Raw genomic sequence first — 17,050 nt, forward strand, 5'->3', positions numbered from 1 at the left:
CATCACTGACCCACCACCAAACCTGTCATGTTGAACGCGTTGCAGGCAGCATATCGTTCTCCTTGTCTTCTCCAGACTCTTTCACATCTATCACAGCTGCTCAGGGTGAACCTGCTCTGTCTGTAAAAGTACAGGGCCAGTGGCGGACTTGCCAATTCTGGTGTTCTTGAGCAAATGCCAGTCGAGCTCCACGGTGCTGGGCAGTGAGCACAGGGCCCACTACAGGACGTCGGGCCCTCAGGCCATCTTCATGAAGTCTGTTCCTGATTGTTTGGGTAGAGACATTCACACCAGTGGCCCTCTGGAGGTCATTCTGTAGGGCACGAGCAGTGCTCAGCCTGTTCCGCCTTGCACAAAGGAGCAGGTATCGGTCCTGCTGATGGGTTGAGGACCTTCTACGGCCCTGTCCAGCTCTCCGAGAATAACAGCCAGTCTCCTGAAATCTCCTCCATGTTCTGGAGATTGTGCTGGGAGACACATTAAACCTTCTTGCTGCAGCACGTGTGGATGTGCCATCCTGGAGAAGTTGGACAACCTGTGCAACTTCTGTAGGGTTAAGGAATCGCATGATACTGCCAGTAGAGATAATTACTCAAGCCAAAACTAGCACGAGTGGAAAACCTGCCAAAAAAGATCAAGAGGGAGAAACTTGAAATGACCTCCACATGTAAAACCAGTCCTGTTTTGAGGGTTTTCTAATTGTTGCCACTTTAGTGCACCTGTCGTTAAGTCCATGAACACCAATACAGCTGAAAGTGATTAACAATGACCTCAGCTGCTTAACCAACCAGAAAATTATCAGACAGGTTTAATTGATTTCATGCCAGACCCAATAAAAAAAGTGTTCCTTTAATTTTTGTGAGCAGTGTATATATATATATTTTCACTTACGGGCAGTTATACGTTGCATTGTCATGATAAAAGTTCAAACACGGAATCAAAATTCAATGCAATATTGATGAAAAGTTAATTAAAAAAATTGATTTTACTGAAGTTTTACAGTAAAAGTGTAAGTTTAAAAAGTATTTGCGTGTTAAATTCAAAGCCAAACAGAATGAAAACGTATAACACAAAATACCTCTAACACAACATGAAACATAATTTTCTTACAATTTATAACATTTTACTATGGTTAATTACTTGATATAATGTAAAATAGTTAGTTCTATTATGCACATGTAACAATTCCCATGAAAACAATCTGTTAAATTGTACATCCACTTCCCTATTCGCGAGCGGCAGATCTGTGAAAAGGCTAGCATGTAGCGTCCGCCCAGGGGGTTGGCGAGTGAAGTGAGTAAGGGCCAGAACCCCCTAGTTTATCTAAAAGATGGTCAGTCATGCTTTATTTCATACAGCACCTTTCATAGCACTTCTTATTGAGAGATATTTTAAAACGGTACACAAGAGCACAATTCAAATCAAGTGTTTGCAAATTTTAGATGAGAGAATTACATAAACCTGGAAAGACTGTTTTTGACAAGTGATGATGCTTATGTAAACACTTTAAGATAATCAAATTGGGTGTTTTTTGTTTGCTTTTTTATGTTCTGCTATCTGAAAAGTGGATAAAAAAACGAAAGCCTTATGTGCTGAAGTACTTGTAGCCTAGGGCTGCTTCCTTTGTAGGACCTCATGTATCAAGGATAATTCTTCAAATCCTAGTATAGCCACTTTTTTTTTTTTTTAAATATAACTACTAGAAAGAAAAGTAATCTTGCCACAAGATTGGATTTAAAATGTTGAGTTAGGACCAAAAACGTGCCTTTAGTTGGTTCTGTAGCTCAGATCTGCGTATTGTTTCTCAGCAGTTTTGGAAGAAGACATCTGTTTGTGAGTTGGTGTGCTTGTTACGTTTGAAAATTAAATGATAAAGTACAAATACAATGATAGCTATGTGAAGTAATGAGGCAGTTACTCAGCAAAGAGTGATGCAGATTAAGGTAATTTAATTCTTAAATACAGAAAAGTCATTACTTCGTAAAAAATATCAAACTTTGCAAAGCTTTATTATAGGCAGGTAGGTGAACTACTGGGTTAACCTTACCACAGGCGGGTAAAACCATTTGTTTTCCACTAGAAACTGGTGTTATTTTTCTGCTTGGTGGAAGATGGAAATTAAAGAAACCCCATCCATTGTGCGGATAAGCAAATAATGCCATGGGTGGTAAAATCTATGCTGAGGTTTTAATATATTCATTACATAAAAAACAAGTACAAATGAGAAGATTGGTGGAAAACAAATGGTTTTACCCATTTGTTTTGCAGTAGGAGAAGTACAAGAAGCAAAAAAGTAAATTTCAGTGTGTTCTACATGTAAAATAACACAGAATTCACAGAATCTTGCTTGCCATAAGGCTAAATGAAAACTGGTCGTTAACTAAGAGTTGATTAGACTATTTGAGTCCTCTATAGATCCAGGTTGATGAAAAGCTTAAGTTGTCCCAAAATGATTTTAGAAATGTATTTTCAAGAAGTGCTTGTCAGATTCATCTCATAAAGTGAGCTGCCAAAAGGGTGGAACATTACCATTTTGTTTTTGTCTGAAACAACATGAAAATATTTAACACTGAAAACATACCTTACTTCCATGTATTTTGATTGTTTAATAGCATAACTACACCCTGCCTGATGCATGAAAGTTTAATTTATTATCCATCCATTATCCAACCCGCTATATCCTAACTACAAGGTCAGGGGGGTCTGCTGGAGCCAATCCCAGCCAACACAGGGTGCAAGGCAAGAAACAAAGCCCGGGCAGGGCACCAGCCCACCACAGTTAATTTATTATGAAAACAGCAAATTAATGGCCTCCATGTTAGTGATATATCTGTCATATAAGGCTGTACATGTAAACCCCAGAATTTTTAGATAACATTGGAAAATCTACACACAAAGGAATATATTTAATTTGAGCTGTTTTAATCTCTATTATTGGTTCAGATGACGAGAGCATGAAGGTAGCATAGACAAGTCAATTGACTACAACTCTTAGCAGAAACATTTTGAACTAATATGCTTTAAACAGAACTATTATTGAAAACTGAATGACAGTAGAACCACAATTAAATTGAAAAACATGTTTAGGCCACCTCATAAAGTGAAATATCCCTAGACAAAAGTACAGAAGACTTGATTTTGCCCATACCCATTAATGTGTACAGTATGTGTTACATCAATTGCTTTACATTAAAATGAACATCAGTAAGTTTAAATCAAATGGATTTGATCATAGTAGTGTTATTTTCTCAGTGATTCAGGCTCCTCACACAATGTTACAGCAGTGGCAGTGACAACACCATTGTACAAATCAATAAAGCCAGAGTTAGAACAGAGCACAATTTTACAAAAAAAGAAAATCATTGTCAGCCCTTTATGATCCACGTGTGTGAATATGTTTGTCGGAAGTGAGACATAGCAAGGATATAGCAGAATCTTGACTCCCATGTCTGGCACCAACATTATTCCACACTAATTAATTCTAATGACTACCTCCTTCTTGCATGACCACTGGCTGTAGTTGAACTAGTGACCTTATAAAAAAAAAAAAAAAAAAAAGAGTTAGTCATAATAGTGGACAGTTACAGTCATCATGATCTACAAAGAAATTATCTGTTTTTGCTGAGCTGGTGTTCCACAAGTGGCAGTTGAGTGTATTTTATTTTTTTTTCCCCGTATGTACGTGTGTGTTCAGCTGGACATCCAAGCATTATTGCATTTAAGGCAGGATGTGAGTTTCCTGATATGCTTTAATGAGTTATCTTCATAGAGCTTAATATTTTCAACAGTTTGGACAGAAATGGGAGATTTGAGTTTGGACCAATTGATAACAGAGATTGATGGGAAGGACCAGGTGATGTAATATAAAAGCAGAATAGATATCATAACATAAAGGAGGAGGCAAAATCCTAAGAATTAACACACATTTACTGTTTTCCAAGTGGATGGATCTGTTTAATCTTTTATGAAGAACTGTGTTGTCCCTTTCTGAAGACCTGCAACAGTACATTTTCCTGGCATTAACCAAGAATTATTTTATAGTGTTTGAGATGAGAATACCAGATGATTTATATTTACTGTACTCCTGATTTATCCTTCATATTCCTAACATTTTTTAAGACATTAATGTGGTGATACAGTGTTAGGGATAAATGTTTTACTGCTTAAAATAACCACCAGGTGGCATCTGAAATATGAATATAAATTCCCATGCATCTCGCCTAGCCAGCTCAGAATGAAAAGAAAACAATATGTGTTTTGTGTGTACGAATCACCACCACCACCATATACCATTTGCTCTTAGAGAGTGCCCCCCTTTTGTATTTTCTGAGAAAGAGAGCTTTAGTTGTACATCATTTTTGGGAACCCAACTATGGATTGATAATTCCTGTTTTTGCTCTGGCTACATCAGCCAGCTATTTGATTTCTTTGTATATTCTTTAGATTTCTGGCATATATTCTTAGGTATATTTTAAAAACTTGTTACCTGGCATATGGTGACATGCACATTGAGTTTTCCAGACAGAAATAACAGGTTATAGCAGAGTGTTATTTTGTCCTCCTAATCGAAAATATTCCATCAATATTTGCTGCTTAATTACTTAAGGTGGCGGCTGTTGTGAGAAAGATACTTAATAGATGCTTTTGCTGAATTTAAATTAAATGTTTACCCGTCCATCAAAGAAAAGAAGAACAGGTGTGTGGTTGTTTTCAGTATTGTTTACAAATCGTCTGGTAGAAATCCTTTTATATATAGAATCAGCATTTCAGTTTGTCAATGACCCTATGGTTGGTGTTTATTTTGAGCAGCACATTTTATAACATGAACTATTTTGTATTGTTTAAATGTAAGAGTTGATGTATACATTTTCTGAAATTATCTTTATATATTATACGCTACTGTGGCTGTTTGTTTGTTTGTCCAGGATTTGAAATCTCCTGTAGCTAGCAAACCGTTTGACCTATTGACTTGCAATTTGGTACACATATACAGTACACTCCCAAAATTCGTGGAGGTTACGTTCCTAGAGCACCCGCGAATTGTGAAAAACCGTGAACTTAGGATGTGGTTAAAAAAAATGCATATTTTCATTGTTTAAACCCTAAATATGCCCCCAAAACACTTTCATTTAATTTCAAACTCTGCTTAATACATTACCTAAAAATAAAGAATGTAAAGGTAAACCTGTATACTGTACTGCTATGTCTCCTGCAGTGCTAGAATGTAAAATGCCGATGTTACTGCTATATGTACTGTAATTCATGCAAGCGTATTTTCATTGCCAGAAGCAAACAATGCAGCTCATTTCGGCGGCATCTTGGGTCTTTAACCCTTAAACTGCCACATAGTTGGGGTTAATGCATCCCTGGATGGCAAATACTTTTTTGCTGCACTTTAAGTAAACGTCACAATAAAGGAAAAGTGAAATTTTAATGGAACACTTTTTTCATGCAAAGAGCATCACAATTACTGCAACACTAATCATTTTACACACTGCTAATGATCTGTAAAAACTATTTTGAAAACTACTGGAACAATAAGTACAAAGTGCAACGCTTGGGGCACAGAATTGCACACAGGCACTAACTTTATACAAACATGTCTCTTTCAGAAGTAAAAGGAGCTCAGTATGCAGTTAGTTATCGATTAAACAATAGACAAACATCATAGGGGAGCACAACCCCCAACAGGAGCAGAGAATGTCTGGGGGAGGAGAGAAAAACAAAGCAATCCGCCAGCACTGTTCAGGCTTTTTTTTTTTAAGAGTAGTGTCGTACGAGAAGCTGCAATCGAGAAAATGGTGATTTATTTATTTTTATGGTGGAGATTCCAGGAACGCATTCAGCCTTGATCTGACCCACGCGCACTCACAAACAGAAACAAAGACAAAGTAAACCGGTAGTCAAACAGCAAATAAAGAATGTAATGAAAAAAGAAAACAACGATACCACCCCTGTTCCCCTTACAGCGATTACACATTAAATACAACAAAACACACACAGTAAATCATGAAAAACGGCAACGGATGAAATGTAATGATGAAAATAGATAGTCCAGAGATCCGCATGTTGAATGGGAATGTAAAAATAGTCCTACCTTTAGTTCCTGAAATGAAGATGGGTTCAGGAGCACTCCTTTCTTTGCAGGATGGCCATGAATCCACTTACAGTCCTCATGTGCACAGGCAAACGGCAGATAATCCAGATGCACGAAACAATCCGGGACAAAATGAATAAGTACAGGTAACTCAACAGAAGGCAGATAGACAGGAACTTGAAACACAAATTACAAAACTTTTTTTTTTTGCTTTTGGTCACCGGCCCCCTTTTTAAAAGCCGCGCTGATATCCTTTGACCTCAACAGTCCCAGTAGCCTCAGCAGACGAAACAGAGGGACTGCTGGGAGTTGCAGTTTCAAATTGTATTGGCTACTTTCACCATCCCAAGTCACGGTTTTCTCTACAGCTGCTTCCTGTTCTCTCTACAGTACAGTACTGCCACGAAAAAAGCCATAAATTACGGAGGATATTTGCGGTTTCCACTAACAATGGCTGCGAACTGTGAACCGCAACTTTACGGGGGTCTACTGTACTACGTGACGTCTACTATCCGCTTTCGTGGAGATGATTGACCTCCAAGGTTATTCCTCTTTTTATTTTTATTTTATTGTAGAATCAATTCTCGGCAGCGGCCAGCAAGGCAGCCATGTGGCACATGTGCATGAATGCCATTCTCATCCTTACCACCTTTGCCCTCACTTCCCCTACCCCTTCATATCTTAAATTGTTCTTGTGGCAGATTGAAGACTTCAGTGAAAAAAATTTAAAAAGCGTACTAACTAATTGCAGCACAAACACTGACTTAATCAGTTTTAATGCGAAAAGATGGTAATTTTCTGTCATTGCAGCATTCTTTATAGCAGAAAGAAAGAGAGAGCACTTGTGGATTATCTACCATATAGTGTTTTATATATTTTATCATGTGATCAGTTTGGAGAGTGTTAACATTAACAATTAAACATTTTTTCCTTCTGATGTTTGTTTTGCATTCTGTGACTGGGAAGACTTTAGTATCATCTTGTTGGAGATTGAGTATTTTTGGCAATATTATAACTGAAAATTAAATGCTTATTTTGGTGGTACTTTACGTTTATAGTTTATTCTTAGTAAATTGTTAAGGTGGAGTGGTGGCTCTGAGGCTTGGGATCTGCACTGGCAATCAGAAGGTTGCCAGTTCAAATCCCGTAAAATGCTCTGTTGGGCCCTTGAGCAAGGCCCTTAACCTGCAATTGCTAAGCGCTTTGAATAGTGAGAAATGCGCTACATAAATGCAAAGAATTATTATTATTAACTTTTATACTATCAAGTGCAGTGATGGTTGGCACGGTTTCATGTAATTTGCTGGTGCTGCACTAAATAAAATCTTTCATTGTTCCTGAATGATTTCGATTTTCTTTATAAAATGAAGACAGTGACCTATCATGCATGAAGCATGGTTTGATTAATAATTTGTTCCCAATATAGTGTGTCTAATTCTTATTTGCCTTACCATTTAAATATTTTCAAATGTTTTACTCTGATAACATTAATTCTTTTCACATTTTTACACAAAATTTGTACTGCAAAATGTGCATACAAAAACATTTCCCAAGCAGACTTAAAAATTAAGACTTTTGTTTGTGATGTTTATAATTTTTAATTATTGTGTAGTGTGTTAGGCTTTTAAGTAAAGTTGTACATAATACCTCAAACATTTACTCAACATCAGATGTTTTTGTTTGTTTATTGATATTATTTATCCCCCCTTGTGCTCTGTAGGAAAGGTTATTGGGAAAAATGGAAAACTTATTCAGGAAGTTGTTGACAAATCGGGAGTAGTGCGTGTTCGAATTGAAGCTGAAAATGACAAAAAGAATCCTCAGGATGAGGTAATTTTAATTCAGAAATTTAGTGTAAGAGTGGTATTCTGTGACAGTGTGTACTCTTGCTGGCACTCTAAAAAATCTATTTTTTAGCCACTTATATGGAGGTAATAAATTGTTTTTCTTAAGTCAATAAATAATAATTGTAAAATATGATAATTTCTAAAAAAGAACTGTAGATATAGTACCGATTTAGGACAATACTGTTAGTACAGTTAATCACCTTATACAGTAGAGTATAACTGAGGAATTGCACATGGTCTGGCAGTATTCTGGCAACTAATAGAGAAACAACATGGCACACTGCTTGAACATTATTGTGATGATGAGGAACCTAAAAATAATTCAGCAGTGTACTGTTGGCTTTTAAAGCACAAAATGTTTTAATATGTAGGATCCCTTATTAACATATATAACATATAAAGTATGTTGTCATGTTTGTCAGTGTCTCTGGGAAAACCTATGCTTGTACATTACATATCCAAGAAAAGAACCCCCAGAAGATACAATGTAGATACCACCTTGCCTGTAGAAAAGTATTCTTATGTAGATATTTGATATTTCACGCTTTTTTTCAAAGAATGCATTGCTGTAGTGTGTGCGTATATATATATATATATATATATATATATATATATATATATATATATATATATTCTCTTTGTTAAAACTAACTATAGTTACTGTATATGAAATATAACTCAAATATATTCAATGATACATTGTATCTTTTTTATATTGACACAGTCATGAAATTAATTTTGTTAAACTGTTTTACACTATATTGTATTTTTACAAAGTCTTGGTCATAAGAAGGTGTCTTTTTTTTTTATCTGATTCAGACCACTATTATAAACAACTTAAGTAAATATGCCATTGAGCACAGTGTAAAATGCTGCCTTTGTGACTTAACGGGTTTTAAGATTTAACAATAAATTGGTTCATATATGTTTGTAAATATGCTCGATGTTAGGATGTTTCATTGTACATGATTGGGGGGAAAAAAAACATTGATAAAAGCAGTAAGTTGTTAGACAGTGTAAAATGTACTTAACAAATTTAAGAAATGAAGTCTGATTTGCCAACTTGTATGTACTGATTGGTTGGCCAGATAACTAATATACTGTAGTTTTGACTAAATTTATTCATTAAATATATAAGTCTTTTTTTGGCACTCCAGTAATTTAATTGCCCATTGGTTTATTTGAGCACAAAAATAGTGCTAAACTTAGAACCCGCTTTGTTGAATTTACTTATCTTTTTATCAGTATTGATTTTTCTCTGTGATACACCAGTAACACAATTTACTAACAGTTGTTTGGAAACGAAAATGGTAAATTATTATATAACAGCACTTGTTTGAAAATTGGTTGGAATTCTGGTCTACTTTAAAGTCTAAAATATATTCTTTGTTTTCATTTTAGCAAGGCATGGTGCCTTTTGTTTTTGTTGGTACAAAGGAGAGCATTTCTAATGCACAGGTTCTTCTGGATTATCATCTCAACTATTTAAAGGTGAGAGTTTCTAAATGACTTAATTTGAGTGTTTTCTTTGAATAAAAAGATATGTATACAAGTTGTAAAATACAAATCGTTTCATTATAAAAGATTATTAGAAAAGAGAGAACCTATTTATTTGGTGGTAGCAGTGTCATTTTTGTTTCTATCAAAAATGTATATGTATGTTTGAATATATTTAAATATAGGTTAAAAAATCTATGATGCCACATATACATTTCCATATAAATATGCATTGCACTAATAACACAAATATTAACATGCCATTTTCATAGTAGATGTTTTGTTAAAATTTTAAACATTCTTCAGATTATAAGACATTGCGTAATTGTCAGAATTTTTTTTTTGTTAAGAAAGTGAAGTCTCATTTCCTATATGAATAACTAAATTTGAAGAGCTGTGTTAGAGGTGATTTTACCATTAAAATATTTCATATTTCAGAATTAAAGAAGAGCTGTTAATTGCTAAAATATGTGTACTTGTAAAGTCTTTTGCATTAGTAGATTAAAGTGTATGTTTCAGAATCAAGTTAATCTGGAGTTCCTAAACTGTAGATTCATGTACCTTACTATAGCTTAATTTTTATAATTAAAAAACTATACTCCGCATAATAAGAAAACTTGTGTAGAAAAATGTTACAGCTCCCATCAATGCAGCTCAATATGAGTCGCACGTGGCCAGAACTGCCAGTTTAAATTGCTGCAGCTGGTCTCTCCATTAATTCTTACAGTAGGAATTTTAAGTAAATTAAGGTTTAAAGAAGATTTTTCAAATACTGAGAAATCACAGGATTTCCAACAAGGGGCTACCCAAGTAGTTTTGATTTATAAGTGTAGATTGTATCATGTTTTGGAGAATGGCTCCCCTTATTTTCGGTTCCGCAACCTTTGTGTATTTACTTTTTATGAGATTTTGTTTTTGCTCCCGTATAAAATAAGAAATTCCTCTACTTGTGGACCATGTATTTATTCCACCAGTGGAGTAGCACTGGACTCATAAGTACTTACAGGCATAAAACGCAAATTCATTGGTGGACACTCTTTATTATAGTAACAGATATTTCATATGCATAATGCAGTCTGCATGATTTCCAATGTACGGTAGAATATGCAAAAAAAAATCACAGGTCAAGTTGGGGAGCATGCACTGGTACAGTTCGTTGCCGCATCCACTACACAATGAAACAACTCAGGAACCCGGTTTGCAACCCCCCAGGCAGACACGCGGTCCAGTCCCACCCTCCGAAAATGACCCTGCATCTGTCGCAGCCAGGTGTTATGTGGGCGATCCTTTGGCCTGGTCCAGCCATTCCGTTTCCAACAATGAGTATCTTATGAGCCGAAACACGCCAAATGGCCATAGTGCCATAACTGACGCTCCCTCACAATGCAGGTAATGTGCCTCATTCGGTACTCCATATAGCAACCGCTCATTCGACACAAAGTCAAACCAACAGTACCCAATGTCTTAAAGTACTATAGTTTACCATGAAGCTCTAATTTCTTTGTACATGGTCGAGCAATTCACGTTCATCTGTATAGTAAACATATACCAGATTTCATGGATTTTAACATCCATAATTCTGACCTTTTTTGGTATACTATGTTTGCTTATGGTAATGCAGCAGAACAAGGAAGAAAATGAAAAAAAAAATTCAAAACTAACCTGATGGCTCCATAAAGTATAAAATAAAAAACATTTTCTTTTAAAGTGATCAATGTATCATGAAATACATTTTTGAAAGTTTAAGAAAGCATCCTGAAATGCAACCTAAAATTAAATTTAACAAAATCGTATTACTTTTTTCATTAGTATCTTACATTTCTATTCTTATATCCATGTGTGCAACTCTCTGTTTGGCTAAAAAGGTAAATTGAAATAGGTTAGACATGTAATATACTTTTTTGAAATTTAAAAGGCTGTTGCTATTGCATTATGAGTTTAAATATGGATGTGCCCATGAGTACACCCTGTGATAGACTGGCATCCTATCCAGGGCTAATTTCTGCCTTGCCATTCGGTTCCTGCTGAGGTAGTCCTCATGTAACCTTGAATTAAATTAAGAGGGTTTGAGAATGACTTTTGACTTGTTTGAAGCCAGTGATGCAGTGTAATAATAAAGCTTTTTCTGTCATAGTATCAGTGTAATAAGATTAAATCTCATAATTGCTTTCTTATGTAATACCCAGGTCTTATTCATGCAAAACTTCACCCCAGCGCCTGAGCTTCCAGACTTTTTGACTTGCTTTTTTTATTGCTGTCTTCCATTTTTCTAAATAGAAATGGATTAATAATGAAACGTTTAGGCTCAGAGGTCATTCCTTAAGGGCATCTAATATGTTTGTTTTGTTTTGACCAAGTTGAGACTGATTTATCTTTTATAAAGGAGCAGGATGAAATAGTTTATAATATACATATGCTGCCTTAAGTTCAAACTTAATTGGTTTGTTTAACATGGGAGTGTGCATTTTGTAGCATGTGGTGGTAGCAAGTTGTTCTTGATGCTTTAAAATTGTTTTAACTTCAGATGCCAATGGGGGGTAGGGAGTAGCAGCTTTTAAGGGCCGTATAATTTTTTTTGGTATGTTCAGTGTAACCGACAGCATGTACAGAGAGGTAGAGAGAGCTGCTGTCAAAGAAGGCTGCATGAGAGCTAAGTGCCAGATTTTCAGCTGGCTATTAGAAACATCCTTTAGCTGAGCAGTTTAATTGGCAACTTTCAATGTGAACAAGGCAGCACAAATATTTCTTCTCATATGTAAATGCATTGATTTACTGTTCAAATAAATAACCTAATGGTCAAACATTTTTGTTTTTGTATAAAAACAAATCTTGGAAAATTTGAATATTTGTGTTAATATAACTTTAAAAAGTATACGATCACATAATTTTTGTTAATCGCACTTAAATTAATTTTAAAATTCAGCTTAAATAGAATATAATCAATTGAAAATTTCTTCATTCTTATTATTTTTGTTGCTTTACCTGGTAATCGGTTGCATTTTCTCAGTTTTACTATTTATGAATGTGTTGAAATATCTATATCTACTCCCACATCAAATGTAAAAGATCTGATTCTTGAGTCCTACTTCTTTAAGTTTTCTTTAGTTTACACAGCGTACATTGTTTGTAGTAAATAACACTGAATTCTATTCATTAAACATTACCCAGGCAGAACTACACCTGTGCATAATATACTGCATGGAGGCACATATATCTACCTCCTTTTTTATTTACTTGTTATTTGCCTTTAACATGAAATAAAGTTTCAAGGTTCATGCCATGTGTTTTTTTTTTTTGTTTTTTTTTAAAGAAAAAGTGATTTATAAAGGGGGAAAAATGCTTTTTTGTGTTGTTCTTTTAGGAAGTTGATCAGCTTCGCCTTGAGAGATTACAAATCGACGAGCAGCTGCGCCAAATAGGAGGAGGTGCAAGGCCGCAAACTACTCGGTCAGAAAAGGAGAAGGGTTTCGTTGCTGATGATGCCATTGGTGTGACCAGAGCAGGCAAACCATACCCTGGGAGAGGACGTGGTAGGCGTGCTCCAGGATATACATCTGGTAAAAGTTCAAATCAAAAATTTAATCAGTTATTGGTTCATTTGCCATTAAATGATTGCTAAACAAATTACTTTCTAATGAAACTGTATATGTTTGAAGGTGGGAAGGTAATCTAGCAAAGCATGGAGGATTTTTTTTAAGATAATTGAATTTCAAAGTATGTAATAATTATCCAATGTTTGCAGGAAAACTTCAAGTGAGGTTTTACATTATTTCTTAGTACAGTAAATAAAGTATAATAAAAATTAACAAAATTATTACAGTTTAAAAAAATCTAAGAAAGCATTTCAGTGATAAAAGCTGAGCACAAAATCCATTACAGTTCTAATATTATAACATCCTTTAGTGTACTTAGTGCCAAGTCAGAGACATATAAACCAAAATTTAAAGTTATGACTTTAACTGTTGAAATAAGCAATATCATTATGCTTCACAAAACCTTCAAGAAGCAACATTTGTGAAGTGAAAAAAGTCTAATTTTGTATAAGCTCATATAGTAAACACGTAGAGAGTTCAAGGAAGTGAACACACATTTTAGTCTGCAACTCAAAACAAAACATTTTCAGGAATTAAAATGCACAGAAAAAAACTGACAAAAAATGTTGGTAAGACTGTAAAATTCTAAAGGTTAATTTGAGCAGCAAGTTGCATACATCAATACAGTGATCTTCACTAACCTTTTTAAAACAGGAGGTGGCATTTTCTATGTAGACAGTATTCTCAGGGATCTTAGTGGTTCTGTGACCTATAACTGTTTGTTACTCAGAGGAGATTATTTGTATATCCAGAATGTAAGCAAGAAAAAAAAGTTTGTGATACGAACTCTCCACAAACTTAATAGGATGAGAAACTGATATCATGATCTGCCATAATAAGAAATATTTATGCTAAAAATGTGTTTGAGATAGAACATTCGTTGAGGAATACCTCTTATAATCTAATCCATCGCTGGAATGTATTGGAACAAGCTGTTATATCTATTTTAGCATATGTGTTGTTAATAGTGTATGTACTGTATATATTTTAGTTTTTTTTGATAAAATGTGTATATATATATAATATATATATATATATATATATATATATATATATATATATATATATAGCACTCTGGGGAAAGCTCATGGTAGTTTACCTTGAAAAGTTTTTCAGCAGCTAAATCCATTACAGCGTTCCTCTGCCTCTCCTCCAGGCACCCTTGATGGATTCATCCCAAACCCTACACACAAACACTGACAATTTTGCCTCACCCAGCTCACCTGGGCTCCATGAGCGCATCCAAGGCTCATTGGTGGCCTTTCATGCAGAATGGTCCTCCGCAGCAGTGACACATAGTCAAAGTGCTCTTTAAGTGTTAAGTCTGTGCACCTCTCTTAGCAGCTCCTAGTAGCATATTTTATTGCCAGCTTTTCCATGTGTCCTTGCCCCGTCTGACAGCCTGTGGCAACCTAAGGTGCATGTCTTTCGCAGGTCTGCATAGTCTCGGTGAAATTTAAATCTGTTAAGATTATTGGGGAAAGTCAACCATACAACTATATATCACTTTGTGAGGCTAGACACAGAATAATAAAATATCAATTAAAGAAATAAAAGTCTGTTGTATTTTACAGTGGCAGATTTCAATCAGAAGACGTTACTTCACTGTTTATTTAGATTGAAAGTGAAAGTAAAGCTTTGCAGTCATGGGTGCCTGGGAAGGTCAAAAGATAGCTAGTGGAGGAGTCCAGGTTGGATTAGTAGTGTATGTGTACCGTAATGTTTCCCATGGTATCTTAGTAACATCGAGGTTAGGTATAAATAGTATTGTTGTTGAGTGTTTTATTATGTGTATTTTGTTTTCGGATATTTTGATTTTTACTTAAAGTGTATGATTTTCCCAGCAGGCCCGAAATGGTATCTCCCTATGTTTAGGCAGGCCAACCCTCGGAATGGAGAAGTCTTTATAAGTACAGTTGTGGCCGCAAGAGGGGGGACAATCATTCAGAGAGAATTGAGAAGAGTTAGGTAGTGCGAGGCACGCCAGACTAAGAGATGCCTGAGCTGCTGGTTGATGTAAAAGAGTGGGTTATGCTTCTGAGGACCAAAAAACGGCTCCTGAGACTTCTTTTTTTTTTGAGGAGTTGTATTTTTGACCTGGACTGAAACAGAGTCCAGTTTTGTTTTATTTTAAGGCTGCGGATGCCCTTACATGGACTAGAATTGACTGCATATATATTAGGGTAAGGGCCTCTGTGTTTTACAATTTCTATTTTTCATCTTTCCTCCTTTTTTTTAAATAATTAGATTTGTTTTGTCACAGGATTATTTATACATTTTTGTACATCCTTTTATATCAGCAGCTGTTTTTTTTTCTTTTTTCTTCTCTATCATGGAATAATAAAATTACCTTTTTTTTTTTTTTCTTTTCAGTCCTGGTCGGTCCCAAACTACTAGCAGGCCATCTGCTTTAGTAGACGGCTTGTGACATTTTGGTGGCAGTGGTGGGATTCGAACCCACACCTCCCAAGAGACTGGAGTCTCAATCCAGTGCCTTTTTTTAATATGCAAGGAAAAAACATAGAGAATCATTCTTATCACAGTTTATGGGATACTGGCTATAGTAGTGTTTTATGGGGCATTACAAGCTATAATTTAATGAGAAGTAAAACTGTAGATGTCTACATTGTAAGCATTTTTTTAGCTGCAGTTTTCTATAAAGGCATAGTAGCAAGAATGTGTGAGCTCAAACCTTATAAATAAGATTTTTGTATCAGTAGCTTGAATTGACATTATTTTCCTCCGCTAATAGTATGAATTACATTATGGACTTGATGGTATTTATGTTGCATTTTCAATAAAATGTGGGTAAAGGGTGACAGTGCTTGTTAGTAGGCTTTGGAGTATCTGATTACATTATACTTTTGAGTGTGATCTGCTTTAACCATTTCTAAGTGTACATAAAGTATTACCACAGTACATGGAATAGAATAGTACTACACAATGAAAATTTGTATTATATGACAGAGTTTTCAATTGCAACATGTTCCTTTAATCTCATTTTTAATTGGAAATTTGGTTGATATAGTGTTTTATAAAAGACATAAGTGTCTATATGCAAAAAAAGTATTTTTAAGAGCAAGGCTTATAACAGAAACAACAGATTTGTTTCTTTTGACCCTAGGGATCTGTGTGGCTCAAGACAGGTAAGAAACTGCTGGCCATTGTAATTTCTGAAGACAAACTAAACAAATCCAAGTACTGTATATAGATATTCAAATCAACTTTTCATATTGCAGTCATCCTTGTATAAAAATATGGTTAATTGTAGCTGTTACTGCTAGTTTTTCGAGGTTTTCCGCTGTTCTACAGCTAAGGTTGAAGCATTGGATATAATGAATACAAAAAAATTATGTACTCTGAGTTTGTTCATTTTAAGCATTTTAGTGAATTTCAAAGAAAAAATAGTTCACGCAGAATGTAGAGAAAGTTCTGATAATACAAAAAACGTGATCTATTATACTCGGATTTCAAGCTTACATAGCTGAGTTGTGTTTCTTTAAGTTACTATATTCATTATTTATGTGGATAAATACTTCGCTGCATACAGTATATTATTGTATACAGTCAGAAAAGGGCATTTCAAAAGGCACTCTGGATTTTTAACATTAGCATTTGCACACTAAGATTGGCATTTAAACGGCAACATATTTAATGTGTTCTCAAAATATTGAAAATCTTTTCTAAAAAAAACGTTTTAATCGGAATTGACTTGTTTAACTTATACCTGATGTTTTATCAAGTTGTGGATAATGATACTGCATTTAATAACTGTTTCAGGGACAAATTCTGAAGCTTCTAATGCATCAGAGACTGAATCTGATCACAGAGATGAATTGAGCGATTGGTCCCTTGCACCTACGGATGAGGAGAGAGATGGCTATTCTCGCCGCGGTGATGGCCGCAAGCGGGGCAGTGGAGGTGGTGGCAGCAGCAGAGGGCGAGGAAGCAGAGGTCGTGGAACATATAAAGGTTAGTTCTTAAATTCCACAACAATTATTACTTTTGTAGTATAG

At 35.2% G+C, this 17,050-nt stretch overlaps 1 protein-coding gene across 2 annotated transcripts in view; it reads left to right on the top strand.

The window, feature by feature from the left end:
- The window catches only part of fmr1 (FMRP translational regulator 1), a 111,389-nt gene extending 94,378 nt beyond the window's left edge, over positions 1–17,011 (top strand). For both annotated transcript variants that reach the window (XM_039766263.1, XM_039766264.1), the window contains 4 exons: positions 7,818–7,927; positions 9,346–9,435; positions 12,803–12,998; positions 16,815–17,011. In XM_039766263.1, the coding sequence (XP_039622197.1) occupies positions 7,818–7,927; positions 9,346–9,435; positions 12,803–12,998; positions 16,815–17,011 (593 nt within the window). The remainder of the gene's footprint in view (positions 1–7,817; positions 7,928–9,345; positions 9,436–12,802; positions 12,999–16,814) is intronic.
- The last annotated feature ends 39 nt before the right edge of the window (positions 17,012–17,050 follow it).

This window comes from Polypterus senegalus, chromosome 10 (genome assembly GCF_016835505.1).
Source record: "Polypterus senegalus isolate Bchr_013 chromosome 10, ASM1683550v1, whole genome shotgun sequence".
Classification (NCBI taxonomy): domain Eukaryota; kingdom Metazoa; phylum Chordata; class Cladistia; order Polypteriformes; family Polypteridae; genus Polypterus; species Polypterus senegalus.